We start from the raw sequence: 24,210 nt of genomic DNA on the forward strand, positions 1-24,210 counted from the left end.
GCATGAATGACTATAAAAACATAGCTTAGAACATCAGCACTACCATAAACCACAGAATTTAATGAAGCTATAAAGATCAGAAACATATATTTAAATTACCTTGAATTGTATCTAAGTATAAATAATCAGGCTAATTCCACAATGCAAAGGTTAGATAACCTTCTCTTCCCTATGTAGGTAAACTAAATTTGTTTTAAAAACACTGTTTTGAAATTTCTCACCTCTGCCAACCATTTTGTCTGCCTCTAGGTTAGCAGGTGTATTAAGTATCACCTTTCTGCAGGCTTCACAAGCAAAATCGAAGACCTAGAATAAAGAAGTTCACGTGAATACAATAAAGAACAAAATTTTAGTTACACAAGGTAGATTCTAGAGGTTTGTACAGCACAGCGATTATACTTAACAATGCTGTATTGTACGCTTAAAATTAAAATGATAACAAATAATGAGGATGAGAGGAAACTTCTGGAGGCAATGGACATGTTTATGGCGCAGACCTCAGTGATGACTTCACATGTATCTCGTAAATGCATCACCAAACTCATTGTTTCATAGTGCGTGGATGGATACTTTCTGGGCAGACCTTGTATACTTACTTCCAAACCCATCGTTAAATATGTGCAGCTTTATGTATGTAAATCTTACCTCTATAAAGTGGTTTTTTAAATATGGTAAATAACAAAATTGCACAATCATCTCAACAGATGTAAAGCAAGCAACTGACAAAATTCAATATCCATTTATGTTTAAAAATGCTCAATAGACTAGAAATAGAAAGGAAGTTGCTCAACATGAGCAAGGGCACCTACAAAAACCAGCTACCATCAGACTCACGGGGGACTGCCCTCCTCTGACCTGAGGAACAGGACAGTGATGCCGGCTCTCACCACTTCTGTTCAACATTGTGTAAAGCTTCTTAGCCAGGGTAAATACACAGACAAGGAAAATTAAAGGCACAATGAGGAAAGAAGTAAAATTGTCTCTATTTGCAGATGATAAGACCATGTACATAGAAAATCCCAAGGAATCCACCAACAGAAAATCCAAACTAACAAATGAGTTCAGCAAGGTTGCAGGATGTAAGACCAAAGTACAAAAGTCGGCTGCATTCCTGCACACTAGCAATGAAAAACCGGGAAACACAAGCAAACATGCCACTTGAAATAGGTATCCCATCTTCACGCATCAGAAGACACTTTCCAAAAACACATCTACAGATTCAATGCAACCTCCATCAAAATCCCAAATTACTTTTTGGCAGCAATTGACCATTCACCATTATGGAAATACAAGGGACCCAAGGACCCAAATAAACCTGAGAAAGAACAAAGTTGGAGGGCATTTTTCCAATTTCAAAACTTACTGTAAAGAAATAACAACAAAGACAGCTTGGTATTGGCACAAGGATCAAAATACAGATAAATGGAATAAAACTAAAATCCCAGGAATAAGCACTTATATTTACAGATAGCTGGTTTGGGGTAACAGCTTCAAGAAAGTTCAAGGGGAAAAAAGTCTTTAACCAATGGTGCTGAGACATTTTGATACTCTCATGCAAAAAAAAAAATTGGACCCATACTTCATACCATGCATAGAAATTAACTCAGAATGTATCAGACCTAAATGTAAGAAGTAAAGCTAAACACTGAAGAGTAAATCTTCATGATTTGGGGTTAGGCGATGATTTCTTAAATATAACACTAAAAACATATAAACAATTAAAAAATTGGTAAATAGGGCATAATTGAAAATAAAAAATTTTGCTCTTCAAAAACTACCATAAAATGAACATTAAATCTACAGAAAATGAGAAAACATTTTCAAATTATATAAAAATTAAAAAATTTCAATCAAAATATATAAAGAAAGCGTATAATTCAATAATAAAAAGACACCACCACAAATGGGCAAAGAAATTAAATAGACATTAACCTAAGAAGATAGATACATGGCCATAAGCAGATGAAAAGATGCCCAATATCATCAGGCATTAGGAAAATGCAGACCTAAACCACAATGATATAACGACTAGAGTTATAACAACTAGACTTGCTTATGTCTGGCTGACATAAGCAAGACAGAAGATAACAAACTTTGACAAGGATGTGGAATAGCGGGAAACTTTATGCATTGCTGGTGGAAATGTAAAACAGGGTAGCAACTTTAAAACAGTTTGGCAGTTTCTTAAAAAATCAAACATAAACTTAACATATGACCAAGCAACTTTACACCCGACCAAAATAAATGAAAACCTATGTCCGCATAAAAACTGTACATGAATACTTACAGCAGCAATTTTGATAATATGCAAAGGGGAAGGGTTGTCAAGGCACATGTTTCAAAGACACATGGACAAAGCCAAAGGAGGGTAGGACTGAGCGTGGAAGGTGGGGATGGGTGGGGCAGTATTGGGGGGAAATGGAGACAACTGTACTTGAACAATAAAAAAAAGTGGAAACTCAACCCACATGTTCATCAGCTAATGAACAGATCAACAAAATGTGATACAGCCATAAAATTGAACGCTATTCTGCTGTAAAAAACAAAAACAAAAACAAAAAAACAATGCACTGCCTGGCTGGTGTGGCTAAATTGGTTGGAGAGTCAACCAGTAACCAAAAGGTTTCGGGTTTGATTCCAAAGCACATGTCTAGGCTGAAGGTTCAATCCCTGGTCTGGGTGCGTATGGGAGGTAACCAGTCAATGCTTTTCTTTTGCATCAAAGTTTTTCTATCTCCTATCTTCCTTTCTCTCTCTCTCCCCCTCTCTCTTTCTCTCTCTCTCTCTCTAAAAGCAATGAAAAAATGTCCTCAGGTGAGGATTTTAAAAAATGTGCTAATAGCTGCTACAATATGGATAACCTGAAAAACACTCTGCTCAGTGAAAGAAACTAGGTACAAAGTAGTACATGTTGTATGATATTATATAAAATGTCTACAAAAAGCAAATATATAGAAAAGGAGGATATTAGTTGCCTAGGGCTGGGGATAGGAATGGGAAATGGCTATAAAAGGGTATGAAGGGTTTTTTTTAAGGTGATGAAAATGTTTTAAAATCAGATTTTGGTAATGATTGTACATCCTGTAAATTTGCTAAAACCTATTCAATTATATACTTAGCGTGGGTAAATTTTATGGGATGTAAATTGTACCTTAACAAAGCCATTTAAAACAAAAGAGGGTATATTACCATTGATATAAAAATGATTCTTTCTACACCCACCTCTGCAAATTGGCAGTGATAGGCTCTTTCAAATTTACAAATTCACAAAGGTGATGTCATCAAAATAAAACTGAATAGTAACTACAAGAAAGTATCTTGTTTCTTATATAATCCAACATAAAACAGCTTCCTTCACAAAATTAAAAGCTTTTAAGTCATGGTAACAATTGTAAATACATATATATGCACAATCAAAATTCTTATACTAATATGTGCTCTTAATGTTACTATATTTCTGTAAGATTTATCTTGAATTAGTTAAGGTAAAAGAAAAAAAACCCTAAAAAATATGGACAAATAGGGTCAACATTAATTTAAATATAAACCCCAAAATCATGTTCAGAAAGTCATAATCAGATTGCTACAATTAAATAGTAAGTTGTTTGCCCTTAAGAAAATCCAACCACGTTTATATGCTCAGTTGATTACTGTTCCTTAAGAATATAGTTGTTCTCTTGGGGTGAAAAATGGTCTTGCTCAATAGTGCAGCAATTGGGGCAAATACAGCTTCACTCCATAATTGACGTTTTTCATGCTCAAAAGAAAATTTTCAACTATTTTAATCACAACTCTTTAAAATGTTTTAACTTAATTGTAAAATATTTAAGTCAGATATAATAAAAGCTCGTGTACCCATCCAGACTTTCAAAAAATTAAATTTTGTAATTTTCGCTTCATTTTTAATTCAAATTTACAGATATGGTTAGAGACCTACATTCCATTTCTTCTCTAAGGAATAGATTCTTATAGGTCCATGTATATATTTCATCTGTAGGTTTTTATACTTTTAACATATATGTATTATATATGCACATGCCTACAAAAAAGCATGTCCAGAAAAAGTCCAGCCATTGTTAATACAGCAAGAATGTACCACATGACACTGATGTAACCTGACAGCTTAGGAGAATGGACTGGAATGTATATACATGAACAATGACAACTTCACTGTACCAGTCAGTGGGGGCAGCAGATGTTGTTGAGTGATAATGTGTACTGTGTGGCAGTCACATTCAATATAACTGAGCAAGTAGAGCAATGAATCTGCAGCAAATTTTGCGTTAAGCTTGAACATTACTCCATGGAAACTATTCAGATGATTCAGAAGGCTTTCAGGGAGGATGCAATGAGTGCCACGCAAATAAAAGTGTGGCACAAATGCTTCAAAAATGGTTGTGAATCTGTTGAAAGTGATCCACATTCTGGAAGGCCTGCAATAAGCAGAACATCTGAGAATGTTGAATGTGTACAGGCTGCGAATCAACAAAGATCAGCGACTGACAGTGGGAGAACTAGAACCAGAAGCTGATCTGGGGATTCCAAAAACTACTGTGTCTGAGATTTTGGTACAGGATCTTGGCATGAAATGTGTTGTGGCAAAATTCATTCTGCACCTTCTGTTACCAGAGCAGAAGGAACACTGTGCCATAGTTGCTAATGACTTGATTCAAACCACTACCAACGAACCAGATTTCCTCAAGAAGGTTATAACCAGAGATGGATTGTGGGTATACAGTGATGATCCGGAAATGAAAACCCATCCAACCCAGTGGAAATTGCCTGGTTCTCCACACCCAAAGAAGTCATGGCAAAGTTGCAGCAAGATCAAGACCATGTTATCTGTGTTTCTGATTGGGAAGGTGTTGTCTATTAGAGTATGCCCCTCCGGGCCAAACAATTTAACGAGTACTGCTTCAATTTTCTTTGTAAGCTGAGAAATGCAATACAACCAAAACGGCCACAGGTATGGGCAACTGGTGATTGGCAGCTTCATCATAACATGCCCACTCATGCATCACATCTCATGCAGATGTTTTTGATGCAATATCAAATCACCAGGTGACTCAACTCCCCTACCGCCCAGATTTGGCACCCTGTGACTTCTCAGTTTTCTCCAAACTAAAATCACCTTTGAAATGGAAGAGACTTCAGACCATTGATGAGATTCAGGAAAATACCAGAGGGCAGCTGATGGCAAGTGGAAGAACTGCCTGAGGTCCCAAGGTGCCTACTTTGAAGGGGACTGAGGTGTCAGTGTCCCATGTACAATGTTCCCTGTATTTTGTATCTTCCTCAGTAAGTGTCTCTATTTTTCATATTATGTGGGTGGATACTTTCTGAAAGATGTCCATGTGCATCTTTTTGCATCTTGTTTTATTTCACTCCGCGATATATTTAAGATTTTCCAAGAATATACTACAGTTTATTCTGATCATTCTTGTATGATGGTAATTTAGATTATCATTTTGTTTTCCATTTTTTTCTATTACAAACGATACTGCAGTGAACAGCCTTGCAGGCACAAGATAGGGCATATCGGCAGTGGAGACAGGAGCATGTCCAAACTCAGTAACTTTTCCCAAGTTGTTCTCCAGACTGCTAACAATTTATACATATGCCTCCAGATTATTAGACCCCTCTTTCACAAATCCTCTAGTATAATTAATTCTACAGGACACTAAAATTTTTACCAATCTTACGGCTGTCATTTTATTTTGGATTTTCTTAATTTCTGCTGACACTGAGCATTGTTTCCTGTGTTTCCTTGGCATTTATCTTTGGTAAATTGCCTATACCTCTCTTTCAATGATTTCCATATTAATTTATTTTTTTAATTACTGTATTTTTTATTTGTAGGCGTATATGGGTTGCTTTTTAACTCCTTTTGTGGTATCTTTTGATAGTGTTTCCATATGAAAGTAATCAATTTTATTAATCATTTTTCCTATTTATACTTTTATATATCAATAACTCCCTCTCTGCTATCATAAATGTGTTATTTAATATTTGTAACTGTTACTTCCACATTTTAAATCTCTTACCCAACTGGAATGTATTTTATATGTGATTCACTGTAACTATCTGATCTTATCTAAAAATTGTACAGTTACTTCCAAGTTTTACATTTTTTACCCATCTGGAATGTATTTTATGTGTGATTCACTGTAACTATCTGATCATATCTTTTTACCAGCATTGAGTATGTTTTCCTTTCTTAACTAATGATGATGTTGCATAAATTATACGAAAGGCTCCACCAATACAGAATTTATTTTATTTTGAAATAAACATGTTTTCTCTCGGTATATGTTACTATGTTGCATGTATTACTATGTTAAAATACAATAATACAGTATCTAAAGTGAAAATATCTTTCCACTCTCCTGATAAACCCTATAAGACATGATATTTTTAATACATTATTGGTTTCATTTGCTGCTATTTATTTTAAGTATTTTAAGTATATGTCCGTAAGTGAGATCAAGCTACATTTTTTGACTTTGATCTTCAAAAACTGAGGCAACTTTTTTCTGCTCTTTGAAACAATTCTTATAAGCTACAAATGATCTGTTCCATATAATCATGGAAGAATTCACCTGTCACAGGCCTGAGCCTGACAGATGTGTGCAAAGGTGTTTGTTTGGCTTCTAATTTAATGTCTTTAATAGTTTTAAGTCTGTACAGATTCTATATTTCTCCTTGAGTCAATGTTGGTAATTCATATTTTGTTGGAAGTTGCTCATCTGTGTTTTCAGTAATTGGAATAGTTTATTAATATTAATATCTATTTTTAAAACATTTGTCTTCTTGATAACTAGGCCTCCTTTTTGTTCTTAATATTTTTGATCTGGGCCTTCTCTATGTTTTACTTGCTCAATCATAGCAAGGTTTGTCCATACTTTCAAACAAGAGTTTTTGGTTTGGTTCATCCTCTCTCTCTATTGTGTTGGTTTTTTTAAATGCTCATTCTAAAATATAAATACAAAAGACTATATATTGCATAAATAGGTATTCTAAAAAATAATAAAATGGCCCTGGCTGGTGTGGCTCAGTGGGTTGAGCCCCCCCACCCCACCCCACCGACTGCAAACCAAAAGGTGGCTGGCTGGATTCCAGTGAGGACACAAGCCTGGTTTGCAGGCCAGGTTCCCAGCTGGGGGCATGAGAGACAACCAATAGATGCTTCTTTCTCTCTCTCTCCCCCTCTCTCTGAAAACAAATAAATCTGTAAAAAAAAGAAATAACAAAATGAAAACTAGGGCTTCACTTTCAAGGCTATGAAATAAAGCATTACCATTATTTGCAAGGCCTAGCCCCAATTATTTTGCCAATTTTTGGCTTTTAAATATGTGCAGTCTTGTGCTTATTGTGTATAATTAAATTTACTTACTCAAACTATGTTTTTTAAATTTATCCATGCTGAGTATATAGCAGTAGTTCATTTTCATTGCTGTTTAGTACATCATTAGAAAGAATATAAAATTAGCCCTGACCGACATGTCCCAGTTGGTTGAACACCAACCCACAAAGTGAGAGACCGATGGCTGAATTCCCAGTCAGGGCACATGCCTGGGCTGCAGGCAGTCCCTGGTCTGAGTGCATGCCAAAGGCAGGCAATTGATGTTTCTCTCATACATCAGTGTTTCTCTCCCTCTCTTTCCTTCCCTTCCCCTCTCTCCAAAAATAAATAAATAAAATCTATTTTAAAAGAAATAATATAAATATTCATTAACATCATTTTTAAAGGATGATATTCATATATAGATTTCACTTATGTTGTGCTTCTTGAAACTAAAAGTGATTTGATGCCATATTGTGGAATTGAATATATTACTGAAAGTTAAGTAAAAAATGTAAAGGAATTATTAGATTAACAATGATGAACTAATGACCTTTAAAGATATTTTAAAATAAATTTTATATAAAAGAGTACCCAATAAAAACTGCAACATACAAAAAGGCATTTTTAAAGATTGGTGGATTGTGGATTGATTATTTGAGATACAAAATATCTCTTTTAATGGAGAACACTTTGGGGCAACTTTAAGCATCTGATTTATAAAACCTAGAGCAACTCTAAATCAAACTATAACAGATTAAATTTTTAAAAATGATAATATAAGGAACTACCTCCTGTAGTCTGGAAAAACTGTTTTGGTTCATTTTATAGTATACCCAAATTTTATTAATGATATGATAAAAAGCTTATCATACAAATCACTAAATCTGATAGAAAAGTCTAGAGCCAGAAGGAAGGTGCAAATCAAGGAGATTATTTAAGATTGTTTCACTTTTTTTACTGTTGTTCAATTTTATAGGGGATATACAAGGTAGCCTTCCTGAAATGACACTCTTTTAATAAAGAAAAAGAAATTAACTAACTGAAATCTATAGAATTCTTAAAAATAAAGACATTGTCTTAACAGCATAACAGGACATTCTAATTCATAAATTTTCCTGTAGACACTGCCTTCTGCAAAATGAAAATATCACTTTCCAAATTCTTATCACCTCAAAGGTAAACTGCAAGACTTACCTCTCTGCATTCTCAGTGCTGAGATAATTCTACTAATTTCCTCCTAACAAACTCTTAGTAAGACCGGATTCTACATAAATGAAAAGTATGATGAACCACAAGTCACCTCAGGTGCCCTATATGGAATTCCAACAGCCAAGGAAATTACCACAAGGCCGAAAAATGTGCTTTGTATCAAGTCATTCAGAAGGTGCTCCAGGATCTAGCTGTATTTCCAGGTGAACAACAATAATCTCCTTTTCAAAGGGTTACTGATAATGTACTGATCTATATACACCTAAACTTTGAATTCCTTAAAATTATGGGTTTAATAAAAACTTGTTCTCACTCACTTCCTTTATTTGCCTTATGCTTTTTTCACTAATGCAAAATATAATAGAAATTATTGTCCTTGTTTTTATTTTAAAAGACGGATATATCAATCTTATCAAAAACAAAAAATGTCTGGTAAAGGACTCACATGACACATCAGTCTCTTTAATGCTATAAAACCTGAAAAGGTAGAATGCCAATTCGTCAACATAGGTTTCAGATGGAATTCATATAATCCAAGGGAAAAGTGTGTATTGCCATAAATGAAAATTCTATTTTAGTTCCTTGTGAAGAAGATCCCATTTAGCAAAATGAGAGATTAACTGTGTCCAAGTGTAACCTAAAGCAGGTCCGGCTGCCAGTCGCCATGAAAGCCGAATACTCAGAGGCAGGTGCTGATGTAGAGGGAAGTGGTTTATTCAGGTGCTGGCCACCTGGAAGATGGGGAACTCACGTCTCAAAACCCATCTCCACACAGAAGCTTTTACCAAGAGGGAGAAGTAAAACAGAACAAAGAGATCAAGGAAGGGGGCTGAAAATTTCTCTATGGGCAGAGGAGCACAGTCCATTCTGATAAGGCAAGTGATGGTCCAGTGTGTGCCATTCTGGTTTGCTCATCCTGGCTTCCCAGCATCCTGGCCACACTCAGGCCATCCTGGCTTCCTGTCATACTGACTCCAAGGTCGGAGGTCAGCAAATCTCCCAGAGCTGTTATGCCTGAAGGTTGGAGTCTGTATCTTTTGAAACCAGTTCTAAGATTCTTATACAAATACCCTGTTCATCTATAAGCTACATATTAGAGTCAGCACTTACAGAAACAATGTTAAAAGAAGGGTGGGTTACAATTTTCCATTGTTACACAAGTACATACTATTTATAATATATGATAACAATATAATTCCCAAAGTAGATTTAATAAGATGGACATAATGAAACACACATTTAAAAGAATCTCAGTATTGATAACTGACGGGAGACACATAAGCAACTGAACTACCACAAATCATTTTTCACCACCCCTAACAATTTTTGTAATGTTAGGAATTCCTCCTTCCCCCTCTTTTTTTTTTCTTTGTTTGGGGGAGGACAAAGGGGATCATCAGAAATTGTAACAGTTTAAAGTGGTAAAAGGATGCAGATTCAGGAGAAAAGTACAAATGGAAAGACCCCTGACACAGTTCAGTGAGAAGGCTAAGGTGTTAAAAGTCTAAGTATTGTGTTAAAGACTTGCTGTGAAGAGAGTTCACTTCAAACACGGGATTGGTTTTGAGAGCTCCGTGAAGGTGTCAATAGGGTGAAAACTGGTTCTAAAATGTTATGCTTTTAGTATTAGGCTGCAAAGTTGGTAACTACGTGAGCCAAAAGGAAATGCAAATATAGTGTGGTCGGCAGAGGTCTTAATTTACCATCTGGACAGAAATTGAAGGCGTTTGTAAATGGAGGGTTTTCAAGGAAAGAAACTATTGGATTATTTGAATTACTATAAATTATTCTATATACCCTCTCCAGTATTACCGTCTAAAAATCTCCAGATATACTCTTTAATCTAAACTTTAGGAGATTATTTTTTAAAGTATTTCTAAACGAATGTCATATACTAGAGCTGACGCTATCTCTAGATTTGCAGGCACTTTCTTGCCTCGCCTCCCCAGCACCCCCGCGGGGGCCGGGGCAGCGCCTTTAACGCCACGCCCTGCTCTCCAACAAAAGGAAATCTTGGTAACTCAGAATCCCGTTCCTTTCTCAGAGAGAACACAAATACTAAATTCATGCTTTTAAACAAAAAAAAAGCTGGAAACACTATCAATTATATCACAAAAGAACACACGTTGAGAAAATCTAGAAGCACAGTTTCTGGAAACACAGTCTCCACTTGTAAAGAGTTATTTTCCCGGCTCAGATATTTTGATGGAATAGTGTGGCCTGGCAAGTCAACGCGCGCGTTTTACAATTTGTCCATAAGTATATCTTTGATAATAACTGTCAATTCAATATTCATAACTCGTTGACTCAAAGAGAGAACAAAGCTTGGACCCAGTCTCCCAGCTTGGCGATGGAGGAAGAGCAACAATCCAAAGTCAACCTAACTCCTAAGCCAAGCGTGGCCTCTTGCTACCGGACCCCACGCCCACCCGTGGATTCGGAGAAGTCTTGGGTCTCCAGCCCCTTTCCATAGTACGTCCCTGGTTGCATCCCTGGTCTCCACTGAAGCTCCGAACGTAATCGCGCCGTCGGAGTTCCCGATTTTTCCCTTCATGTCTCCCAAATTCTAGGAGAATTGTCCCCAACTTCCTCTCCAGGCGGATCTGGTCCTGGGTCGCAGGTTTCCCGGGCACAGGAGACCCCAGGCGGGGCTGTAGACTTGGGCAGTTCTCGCGGGAGTCAAATTTAAGACCCAGCCCCACGCCAGTCCCATCACCCTAACCACCCTGACTCCATCCTTTCTGCTCTATCCCAACTCACCCCTCAAACCAACGACCCCAACTTCAACCCAAATCCAGCCACCTCGCGCCCCAGGCACACTCCGACCCACATCGCGTGGCTCTAGGAGGTGGGTAAGTGAGCTGCTGAATAACCTTTGGGGACACAAAACCTGCAATCCGTTTTGCAGAGGTAACCCCTTGCCAGGACCCAGAAGCATGGCTTCAACGCTTCTAAGCACATCTAGGATCTAGATGACCCTAGAATAGGGGACAGACAGCCTTGGAACTCCATCTCGCCTCTGTGTTTTGCGCACTCCGGGATCCTGACATAACTAATCCAGTACCCTTCCACTCTCTCCATCCAAACGCGCCCCAACCACCATCACCAGCCCGGGAGCCAGGGGAGTATAGCGAACCCCAGCCCCCGCCCAGGAGCGAAGCCGTGCGCCCAGAGCGCAGCAAACCGGGAGCGCGAGCCTTGTGATTCAATCAGTCGAACGCGGTGTCCCAAACAAAAAGTTCAGTCCCCAGTCTTCCCTTCAAAGAGCGTTTTCTGTCCTTACCCCTCCGGGCTTGAATCTGGGCTCACCCTTACCTCCAAGATTGAGCTAAAGAGCGGGTCACATCTTACGGTCTACTTCGCTCCCTACCGCTCACTCCCGCGGGGAGGCCCAGGGCAGACCCACCCTCTTCCCCACCGCGGTTCCCGCCAGCTGCCTGCTCCGGGCCCCGCTCGGGCCCCCACTCACCAGGACGGTCAGCAGCAGCCTGCAGAGGGCTCCGCGCAGGGAGCTCCGGGACCCCGCGCCTGCCATCCCAGCGCGAGTCGGAAAGCCGAGAGCCGAGAGCCCGGGAAGGTGAAGCAGTGGAGGAGGTATGTCCGTCACCTCAGCCTCTCTCAGCCTTAATTTCCTGGGAACCTGATCGTTTCTGAGACGGGATTGGACCCAGGAGACGCCGAGTCGCCCCTCCTTGTTATTTCTCAAGTTTTATCACTGCTGGAGCCGCTGGGGAGGTGCCTGAGCCTGCTCGTCCGCTTCCCGGCGCCCGAGCCAAGAACTGGCTTCTCGGGAAAGCGGTCCCACCAGCGGGTCCCAGCGGGCTCTCCCACGCCCCTCCTCTAACCTCCGGGCGCTGCAGCCCCGCCTTCCCTGGCGCGGTCCTCGCCGCCCAGATCGTCACCGGCGTCCTCCCTGCCAACGCTGCACTTCTCATTCCCGCTGCAGAGCTCAAATCCGCCTGCAGGGATCCCTGTCCGGACAGGGGCGCTCCTGAATGCCAGGAGTACTGATCCTCCTCCAACTCCTAATGAAGTTCTGGAAAATGTCTCCTGGTTAACGCAAAATACATGTATTCTTTCTAAATTTGACCAGCATGATAACAGAAGGAAAATTATCCTAAGTGCCATGAAGAAGCTGGCTTTTGATATACCAGAAACTAAAATCAAGTAAAAGAAATTCTGCGGGCCATTTTTATCACCCAATACGCGAGTGATTACACTCAGAACTGTATCAGTCTTTGTGGCCCTATATGAACCTTTTAAGGAAAAAAAAACATGCTTTTCTTATATGTAAATTATTGACTTAGTAATTACTTGATGATTGTACTGAGATGCGATTTTTCTGCTTATGGTAAAAGGCAAATCTGCTACACAAAACCTTCTCATCTAAAGGAGGCTTACATATTCAGCATTTGTCAACCAAGAAAAAAGGCTTTAACCTGTAATAAAGAATAAAAAGCATGTATCTGAGCAAAAAAAATGTTTCAACCTGAGAGAAGCAGATTCAGGCAACAACTCAAAACAGTGGTCCGGGAAGAACAAAGTAAGGCCAGGTTTATGAAGGCAGAAACCCACAATGGCATTCTTTCATGCAAGTGAAGGATTGCTGGTTAGGTGAACAGGGACTGGTTAGTTCCAATACCCAAACCCAGGGAGGTGAAAACTATAAGGACTCAAGTCCTTGTGTGTCCATCCTTGATCCAGTGTGTTGATGGCTCCGCCTTGATCTGAGTTTAACAACAGGTTTAGCAACTTAACAACTGTTGAGAACTGAGGCACAAGAGTGCATAGACCCTGACTCTCTTACAGCGCTTACACCATTTTCCTTTCATTATCTCATTCAACAAAATGTGTCAGGGCCCACAGTCACCCAGGCAATATAAGGGACCAGAGGAAAGGAAATATACAAACCACACGTCCTGCCCAAAACAATTCCAGCTCTAAGAGGAAATAAAGACAATCATCATGACCAGTATGCTAAACTTTTTAATAGACAGGTGGTTTGAACACTAGGGGCATAGTCCATTATGGCTCTCTAGACTGAATTTTGTGGCTTTTAAGTCCTCATCTGCTGCATTCAGAAGGAGCTCCTTCTTAGATGTGTGGCTGCTCTTCAAAGTCCATGTGCAAGTTCCAAGGTCAGACCCCTCAACTAGACCAGATTCGTCCGGGAAGGTGCCATGGCCTTCAGTCATCCATCCTCATCACTTCAATAGACTCATTGTCTAAATTCTTGAGCTTCCCTGAAACTCACAGGCCTCAGCTCAGGATTCAGACATTAAGTTCAGCTTTTCTGTCCCATCTCTAAAATATTCAAGGCACCCATCAGAGATTCTGTCTCACCTCTGGAGGCCTCTGTGTGGAAAAGCTCTTCCATTCCCAGAAAGAGCTTTCTGAATTTCTCTCCACTCCGACCATTTTTACCTCCCATGCTGCACACCTTCGCCTTTACCTACAACCCGGGGGAAAGCCTCTCAAAGTCCCCTCTGGCCCCAGCGAGCCTTCAGGAACACAAGAGGATTATGGCTTCCCCGTAACAGAAGTGATCCTAGGAACTAAACTGTGCTCCCTCAAACTCAAAAGTTGAAGCCTGAACCCCCGATATGACTGCATTTGGAAACAGGGCCTATAAGAATGTAATCGAAGTTAAGTGAGGTCATAATGGTGTGTCCGGATCTAATGGGAGTAGTGTCCTAATGAGAAGAGACAGCAGAGAACAGAGACCTGATCCACCACCCCCACCACCCCCATCCCTGCTTCTTCCCACCCTCCGTCTCCTGTGTGGACACCTAGAGAAGGCAGCTGTCTGTCTACAGTAGAGGAACAAGGCTCTCATTAGAAACCAAATCACCCAGCACCTTGACTTTGGGCTGTCAGCCTCTGAACTATGAGACATAATTCTTGAGTAAGACCCAACAGAGAAAAAAGGAACGGAAAGGCAACAACAAAAGCACTGGCAAAGCTACAGAGAGTCTCACGAGGACTGTCCACAGAGAGGAAACAAAAAGAAGTTCTTTCAGAACCAGTGAACAAAACTCCCGTGGCTAGGAATCAGGGTAGAAAAACAGGCCCACAACAAACCGGCAGAGCAGTGAAATTTTATCCTGAAAAACATGAAAGATCATCCACTCAACCTATAAAAAGGGTTACTAACTCCAGTTACAGAATGATCACTTTTGGTGAGCTAATGAACTTGATGTCATTAATGAACCTGTTTAAGCTTTGATACTTTGATACTTAAGCTTTGTTTTCCCTTAATACTTAAGGAATAAAACTCTTTGGAATGTTTGTCTTCATTCTAGTTCCCAGTAACTTTAAATTTATCTACGAGATTGAGTCTTACCTGATTTTTACTATCCTCCTAGTGACTAAAACTCCAAGATAACTATCATCTGCCTGTTTCATCTGTTGTGTAATTGAGATTAAGCCTACTGACTATATGCTGAGCTTTTGTTTTTTAGCCTTTGAAAAGCAAAAGTTATCAAAACCTATTCTAGAAATACTGTAATAAAGCATATTGGGGTATTTTTTATTTATATTGCAAAATTCTAAGTACAGTATAAATACTGAATAGTAGCTGGATATAGTATTCGTAATTATCTTAAAATTTCCTGTGTTATAGAATGTACTTGTCCATCATGAGAATACTAGTCTAAGTCTTAATAAAAAGCAATGATTTTTAGAATATCTAATTTAGAGAGGAATCTTTATAGGCAGTCATAATTATCACATAAATATGACTTGTAGGTAAATTTAAATACTTTTATTTTCCCGTGTTGTATCATTATTTTAAATAATAATTTAAAATGAGTTTGTTTCAAATTTATTTAAAATGTGAGCTTTAGTTTGAATATACTTAAACCTGGAATTAATTTTAAATTATTATGGGGCATCATAAAGCATATAAAAGTTTTTCTGAAATGTCTTTATTTTAATACCCTACCCCCCAAAATACAAAGTCCTTTGGTGCCACTAATTATATTAAAAAATTGGGCCCTGGCTGGTGTAGCTCAGTGGATTGGGCATGGGCCTGTGAAGCAAAGGGTCACCAGTTTGATTCCCAGTCAAGGCATATGCCTGGGTTGCAGGCCAGGTCCCCAGTGGGGGACACATGAGAGACAACCACACATTGATGTTTCTCTACCACCCTTTCTCCTTCCCTTCCCCTCTCTCTAAAAATAAATAAATAAAATATTTTTAGAAAAAGAAAATGGTTTTTAATAATTGAAAAAAAAATTATTTTTTCTTGTTATTTTCTTAATTTCAAGGGTAAGAGCAACCATAATAAAAGATCAAAACTGAGAAGTGATTTTTATGTGGAGGTACAAAACTTCAGGAATCCAGGCAAACTGTAAAATTTCTGGTAGAAAGCAAACTTGAGAGCATGAAGAGGAGTTCTCTGTACCTAGGAGGAAGCTCTGGCCTCGGAAAGGAGAATGACCTTAGGCAGCAGTTGCTGACTCCTGGCCCACTGAGCCTTACCCGACTGAGTGCCAATGTCAACAGGTGCTGGTCTCACCCATTTACTCACCTCTCGGATTTACATGTGCAGTGATATGGCAAGTGTGAGCCTCCCCCAACACACCCAAGAAATACAACCAGAGCAACTATATGATGTTTGGACCAATTTTCTAGGAATGGAAACGAAATATGAAAATAAGCTGAGAACCAAGCAGAAGACTGGTTTGAATAGTCCTTGTGACACAAAATAAGTTCTCATATGAGAAGTTGACTCAAAATCACTTTCAGAATATTTAGGATAAGTAGAGTAATAAACAGTAATGGAACACATTACTTGGAATAACAGTGAGGCGCACTGCACAGATGTGAAGTCAGATGCCAGAAGCTCTTGCAGATTTTAGAAATTAGTTGCCTGCAATGTAAACACACTTGCGCTTGTGGAGAGGGCTCTTCCCTTATGCTTGGCCTCAGTTCACTCTTCCCAACCACCGCCTTCCTCCTCTCAGGACCTCCTCCGCTAGTGCCACTCTGGCCTCCAGGAGGGACCCTGCTCTTCCTGTACCGCCCACCTTCCCAGTGTGATAGGGGCCCTCCACTAATTTCCCAAAGCACCACTGAGAATAGCCATGACTTTCCTTCCAGTCATTTTAAAAGACCACCGAAAACTTGGAGATAACAGAATGATGAAGTCAAGAGTAACCTATAACACTGCATCACCGCCCAGAATAAAAGCCGCCCTAGAATCTCTGCCTTTATCCTCTCCTGTCTCCCCACGGGAAGCACCCTACCCAGGTCTACTTCCACCCTCAGGGAAATGATCCACACCACACAGAGAACCTCCAGCTGAGACCCAAATGACACCTGGCTTCTCAAGAAAAAGAAGTTTCTCCTTCCTCCTTTTCTGGGTTAGGTCCTCAGTTCTCACACTATTATTAATTTCTGCCCAGAGTGATTGGCAGAGACCATCCATTCCCTTCAGGAGAAAACTTACTCTCATCTACAGAGGGATGGCCTTTCACTGCAACCTTGGTAACACTCATACCAAATTCAGACACACTTCTCAAATTTAGAATTATTCAATTGAAGTAACACTAGGCCACAGTCGAATCCACATAGGGTGTGTCAGGCTCAGAAAGGTTCCCTCGCAGTCTCTCCCTGTTAATTAATGATTTCAGAACTATTACAGTGGTTTTCCTCTTCCTCCCCTAAAATCTTCTGGTGCCCTTACAAGTATTGTCTCTTCTGCCAATAGGCCTTTTAAAAGGGGGGAGGAATGGTCTCCAAGTGACTTCTCAAGGGCTGGAAGGAATAATGATTTCCTCACCCACAACAAAAGGTGATTGCGTGAGTGGTAACTTCTTAAAAGCAGTATGACAAAGCCCTGACACAGGACGAATTCTCAGTTCTTCTCATTTTGGAATCATCTCATAATCCTTCACTTAGGCTTCCTTCAGATGAAAGTCCCCTCCCACTGGGCGAGGCTGCCGTTTGTCCTGACTGTCCTCATGTCCCCAGGCACTCATCTGTGCAGCTGTCTGTACAGAGGGCACTGCTCAAGCATGAAGGTTGCAGGTATGAGTGGGATGACTTCCAGATCCCAGGTGTCATTTATCCCCCACGTCATTCTCTGAGTCACTGCCTCATCAGCCACCTTTTTCCCAGAACTTTAGGAGGGCCTTGCCTCCCCATCAACTGGAGAAGTGTCAAATCCTGCAGCTGAAATGCCTGTCATCTAGCTCACAAGTAAAGAAGCAGCTTTTCCCACCAGTTCCTCGTGGGCATTAAAGTATTTAAGTCCATATGTATTTATTAACTGGTATTAATTATCTTACCGACTATTGATTATATATTCACAAATATTGTTTATTTCTAGTTATCATTTATTCATATTTATTATTTATTCAATATTTATTAATCTTGATTTTTCAGCCTGCTTGTTACCAAGCCCTTCTGTTATTAGATAGGGAGTAGCTTTCTCCCAATCAGCTACTGAGCAGGCCACTGCCTCAACAATTGGTTCTATTCTTACATTGCTTTCAAGTACCTTATGTTTGCCTTTCAGTGTTATAGTAAGCTACACAGTTCCCTAATTGACAAGGTCTAGTATCAGCTTGCATGCATCTGATGCCTGTTCTACTAAGCAACCCTAATACAAGGATTCTGCTCGAATATTTTTTAAATGAGGTGCTAATTATATTCTTAGTAAGAATGTAGGCATGTACCAGAAAAGTTATTTACCACTCAAGACAACATTAAGTAGTGATCACATGTTATCTGGAGAAGCTGCTAAATCATCTAGTGATGAATTATCTGAACTCAGTGGCTATACTGTCCCAAAAGTCTAGCAGAGACTGGAGACCACTGCCTCCCCACCACCACCCTGGAATGGGGGGACCAAAATAAATTAAAATTAAGAATGACAAGCACATGGATGGGGCTATGGGCATTTTTTTTCCTTTCTGGTGATCTGCCTTTCTCTGGAAGAATCCCGGAACAATTGATACTGATGTCACCGAATCTCAATGTTTCCTTTCTCATCCGGAACACTAAAAGTGAGGTCTTCTTGCTCCAGAGAAATACTGAAAAGGGATAAGAATACAGAAGAATCAAGGTGGTCTGAGCCTTTCCCCACCAGCTCTCCCAGTGATTATTTCCAAACTCATCATATTCACAGAAGGATGTACTTTACTATGGCAGTTAGCCAGGAATGTGCCAGGTTTATCTCCAAGTTTGATCGATGACCTCTAACTTATTCTTCTCAATTCCTGCTAGGAGGCCCTTTACTCACCCAGAAATATGATTATAAAACCCATGAAATTGTGGTAAGTTTTGAAGGACTCCAGGCCTTGGGGTTTCCTAAGATGCAGGTTCTTATTTTTTATGTTTTATTTTGAGTTAGAAGTAACATCTCCATCCCCCATTTCTTTAAAACTCATTACAGCATCATTGTAATCTGTTCAATTTGTACTTTAACAAGAATGGCTTAAGGCTACTTACATGGTGAGAGTAATGAAATATACTGTAGTTTCTGGACCCTCATTGGCTCTTTTTATCTGGACTCTTTTATTCTTGATTTCAAAATTTCTCCCTTGATTTAAGTAAAGTCCAGTGGGAGCATGTATCAAGGAAGCATTTCTATCACACACCCATTCAAACCTAGATGTTTCTTGTCCTTGGTGAAATATTCATGGCTAGTAACCTTCCAATTGCTGTGCTTTCCCATCTCAAAGATAAGAATATTTATCTTAACTCTTGGGCTTGGTGTTTTAAATGATTTCCAGATAAACTATGTTAAATAGATTTTCCTCTGCTTACAAGAGATACAGTTTTTACAATTTACTTTGATGTCCACAGCCATTGAAAAAGAAAGAGTCCTGGCTGGTGTGGCTCAGTGGATTGAGGGCAGGCCTTGGAACCAAAGGGCTGCTAGTTGGAGTCACCATCAGGGCACGTGCTTAGGTTGTGAGCCAGGTCCCCAGTTGGGAGTGTGTGAGAGGCAACCACACATTGATGTTAATCTCCCTTCCTTCCCCTCTGTCTAAAAACAAAAAGAGAGAAAGAGGAAGAAGCCCCCTATTATTTTGGTATTCTTTTCCCATTTAGACAGTAAAGCTATCTAGTAAGGCTTTTAGCATCATTCCCAGTAAACATAAGGAAAAGATAAGTGCCTCCATTGCCTTCATACACAGTACTGCACACAACATGTTATTAATCAGGAATTTGTGCCAGTGTTGAAACAAAACCCTAATTCTTTTTGCGATAGCTCTATTCATCTCTATCTGGAGGTTATGGGTTTTGCTTTTGTTTTAGAATTTGAATCTTTTTCTTTAGCTCGTGCTTTACTGACTTTTCGCCTTTCTATCCCACCTTCTCAACTGAGACAATGCAAATGTTCTTATACCACATATGATTGTCAGTGGTGAGGGCAGGATTCCTGAAGCCACAAGTTTTCATTCATACCTATTTTCAGAAGGCCAAACAGTTCTGACATCCAAGCTAGTTTAAGTGGCCTGAGAAGTGAGTATTTATTTCATTGAGGCTATGTGGGAAAATTTTCTTAGATGTGAACTTCGGCTGGAGATCTGAATGGCGTGGAAGGGACCGATGATCTGGAGGAAAAACATTCCAGCCTGAGGGAACAGCAAGTGCAAAAGCCTGGAACAAGCTCAGTGTGTTCAGAGAACAGAGATAAGTCAAGCAGTTCTGGAGCTGAGTGAGGGGAGCTGGCACATAAAATGGTAAAAAGAAGCAACAATTTTTAAAAAATCTCATAGTCCTTGTAAAGAGTTTAGTTTTTATTTTAATCCCACTTGTTTATAAGAAGCCACAGAACAAACTTTGAGGAGGAGACAAGATTTGATTTATGGATTTTATAAATCACTACAGGAAAACAGATCACAGAGGGCAACACTGGGAGATATAGTAGTTCAGGCCAAAGTTAATGTCAGTTTAACCTGTAAGTATAGTGATGGAACAAGTGATAAAGTTTGGATCTGTTATATAACTTTAGAATTTGGATGCCTGCAAAGGACTTTGAACTGAGCATCAATGTGAACAGAGTAAATAAATGAATGATTGAATGAATGAGGACTATTGGAAGAGGAATTTGGGGTTAAGATACTGACGTTTTTTATTGTGCATGTAAAATTTAAGATATCTCAAACTTATATATATTTTTTATTTAAAACTTTGAGACTAACGGCTAAAATCTAGAAAATGAGTGAAGATAGATCCCTGAAGTACTCCCAAAATGTCAAGAGGGAAAGAAGAACCAGATTCTCCCAGACTAAGGAGGATGAGTGAGGAGGACACTCTGCATCCCATAAACCAAGGGAAGACAGTTTGTTGACAACAAGGAAGTGATGAACTGTGGCATAGGCTTTTGAAAAATCAAGAAAAATTGGGGCTGAAAACTGACCATTGAATTGGATATAAAGAAGTCAGTGGCAAGGAGGAGAAAGTGAATTTTCTTGGCTTAGTGGTGAAAGAGTCATGATTGCTGAGAGCTAAAGACAGACTAGGCAAGGTGAGAAGGAAATAAAGACAGAAATGACTTCTTCTCAGGTCATTTTCTCTATGTACCTGTCACATTTTGGTTTCCTTAACACAAGAGACTGAAACCTGGGTGTGAAAGAAGCTAGTCTATCGGGGGATAATCCTGGAGGCCGAATCAGAGAATAGGAAAAGGGAGAGTGGGAAAATGTGAAGGTCAGTAACAGGTGTTCTCTGGAGTATTGAGTTGATTAATGTGGCGGGTTCGATCCTGCTTTTGACCCTCTAAGAAATGAGGTAGACTGCACTTCAGAGCTGTGTTCTGGAAAGACAGCATGTAACCAAGGAATTCTAAGCTACCACAAACGAAGACGCTTAAAAGCAACACTCATTCACTGTCCACAGTGTTTGTGTGTCAGGTGTCTGGGCCTGGCTTTAGACAGGTGTTCTGTGTCGGTATGACCAGACTACAGTTGAGGTGTTGGTTGAGCTGCATTTTCCTCTAGAGGTGAAACAGGGGAAGGATCCACTTCCAAGCTCATTCATATTCTCGGCAGATTTCTTTATGGCTGTGTAACTGAGGGCCTACTTTTTGTTGGCTTTTGGGTGGTGGCCACCTTGAAGTCCACAGCCTCCTGGAGTTTCTAGAGGCCATTCCAGTTCTTTGTCACACAGGCCTCCACAATTTGGCTGCAGGCTGCAAGTTGGCAAAAAGAACCTGTTCCTCCAGTCTGCTAAAATGGAATGTCCTATAACATCATCACGGAAGTGACATCCCATCACCTTTGTTATGTTCTGTTAACTTGAAGCAACTCACATGTCCAGCCCTCACTCTGGAGGAGATTACCCAATACTATGGATACCAAAAAGTGAGGAATCATTGGAGCGTCACTTTAGCAAAGAGAAACCTGGTGGTCCTGTGGATCATCTGTAACAGCACCATCTGGGTCTCTGTTACATAGGTTTTTCTATAAAGAGAGCCAGAGAAATGAGGCCATAGTTGAAGGACACCTTGAGATCAACGAGTTTTCACATGAGAGAAGAAAATGTGTAGTGTAGTGGTTAAGAACATAAAGTCTGGCATCAGTGTGCCTAGTTCAAATACACATTCTATCATATCCATGTCCAGCTACCCTCAGCTAGTTATTTAACATTTCTGGGCCTCAGTTTTCTCATCCATAAAATGGGGCTGATAGTTTCTAATTTGAGTGAGAATAAAAATAATTAACATGTACAGTTTTTATAACAGGATATGGCACTATATAAACTAGTTAATATGTATATAGTATATAGTATAGTACTATAGTATATACATGTTAACTATTACTTCTATTAAGTACTTCTGCTTGTTCATGGGAATGATCCAGATAAGAGTGGATAATTAAAGATGTACAAGACAGAGATTTAATTTCATAGACAAAGATCTTGAGGAAGTAAAAGGTCATGGGAACCAGTGTATTAATGGAGAGGTTGCCTTAGGTGGGAGCAGAGAAAGTTCACCCATTATAAAAGATGAAGGTCCAAGTATAAAGTGTAGTTGTTGGTAGTCTGTTGTAGTAAGTGACAGAAAGATAAAGAAGTTCTCTTCAGCTTCTATTTGTCACTGAAATTAGATGCAAAGTTATTTGCTAAGTGAGGAAAGTAAATTAGAGATTTCAGTAGAGACCAGGTATAAAATTTTAAAATGACTATATCTTGAATTATTTATTCAAATCTGCAATAAGAAGTAATTTTAATGTTGCAAGCTGGTACACAATTCATGCACATACCTGGGACAAGAGTTTAACAAGTAATACCATTTCTGTGTGTAATATACAAGTACTGTTTCTGTTTATTAATAATGCAAGTAGCTATCCCTCAAATTAATTGCTTGAGTCTCAGCCAATTGGCTGTTTGAAAAGGCCTTAAATGAGATAGCAGGGTGGAATTGTATGTTGGGACTGAGTGTCAGCATAGCTAAATGTTTTTTTCTTTTGAGCCATATTTCAGAGCTCAAGTAAAAGTCATAAAATAAGTGGTAAATGGGATATATTCAGTGACAGAGTTTTACCAAGTTCTACAAAAAAGAAGAGAGAGGAAGCTGGGGGCTATGGTGAAATAGAGGCAAGCAATGAATAAATAAATTTAAGCTGAGAAAGGAAAGAAATGATGAGGTCAATGAGACTATGAAAAAAGTAATAGGGTAAAAACTAAAAATTGCCAAAAAATACTATGGGAGCCTTTCTTAAAGGATCTCAGGGGGAAAAGAAGAAGCAAAAGGCAACTTCTTAAGTAATTGTGTTTTGGGTGTATATTCAGATGTACGATACAAATTGAAGCATGAGAAGAGTCCCTGGTGGGAGACTGGAACCTGGGCATTCGTTCCTTAATGACAGGTTATTAGCTTCAGGTAGGCGTGGTGCTAACACCAAGCTAATCCAATTATCCTTGCCCTTACCCTGACTCACAACCTTAAACACCACACATCTTGACTTGGAGAAAGTTTATTTTACTAATACGGAATGACCATTTCACTGATATTCAATTAACATAGAATCATAAAAAAATTGTAACAAAGGGACTATACATTTAATGTGGTCTAACTTCTCATTTCATTGAAGAAACATATACCAAAGAAGGAATTAAGTGATTTACCTAAAGACACAGAGCTGAGTTCTAAGTTAAAATAAAAACCTAAAATTTTAAATGCTTATTTTTTCCTTAAAAAATTATGGAGATAAATTAATCTATTAACCAAATCAATTGTGTTTTTCTTTTTTCCTACTTAAACCTAAAACATATTGGAAAGGTTTAGATTATTATTATTATTGGAAGAAATAGTGCACCAAATTATAATTATAGCAAACAAAACTGTATCTGCAAGTTAAATCCTATTTTAGTTTCTAGGACATTATCCAAATCTTTTGTTGTCCAAGAACTTATTTTCTGAAGGCTTGTGAAAAATCAGTGAACTATTTGGAGAATTTTAGAAATACTTTTATTATGTAGAGTTTTAAAAAAATGACATGTATTCTCATCAGATTTCTAAGTGTTATGCACAAAAGAGGAATTTAACTAATGTGTACATGAAAACAAAACCTTTTTGTGAAATGAAAGAAACATCAAAATTAGAAAATGACTGCTATTTTTCATTAAAAATAAGAAAGTTCAGCCTCTAGAGCAGACCATAATGCCACAATGTTTAAAAACTAATGGAGACTCTG

The 24,210-nt window shown here is 39.1% G+C and overlaps 1 protein-coding gene across 2 annotated transcripts in view; it reads right to left on the minus strand.

Annotated features, from left to right (window-relative positions):
• The window catches only part of DSC3 (desmocollin 3), a 48,617-nt gene extending 36,216 nt beyond the window's left edge, over positions 1 to 12,401 (minus strand). For both annotated transcript variants that reach the window (XM_037156795.2, XM_037156796.2), the window contains exons 1-2: positions 12,024 to 12,401; positions 222 to 306 (exon numbers count right to left, since the gene is read on the minus strand). In XM_037156795.2, the coding sequence (XP_037012690.2) occupies positions 222 to 306; positions 12,024 to 12,089 (151 nt within the window). In that variant the 5' untranslated portion in view covers positions 12,090 to 12,401. The remainder of the gene's footprint in view (positions 1 to 221; positions 307 to 12,023) is intronic.
• Positions 12,402 to 24,210: the final 11,809 nt, after the last annotated feature.

The sequence above is a fragment of the Artibeus jamaicensis genome, unplaced genomic scaffold, assembly GCF_021234435.1.
Source record: "Artibeus jamaicensis isolate MK-2021 breed Jamaican fruit bat unplaced genomic scaffold, CSHL_Jam_final contig_354, whole genome shotgun sequence".
Classification (NCBI taxonomy): Eukaryota; Metazoa; Chordata; class Mammalia; order Chiroptera; family Phyllostomidae; genus Artibeus; species Artibeus jamaicensis.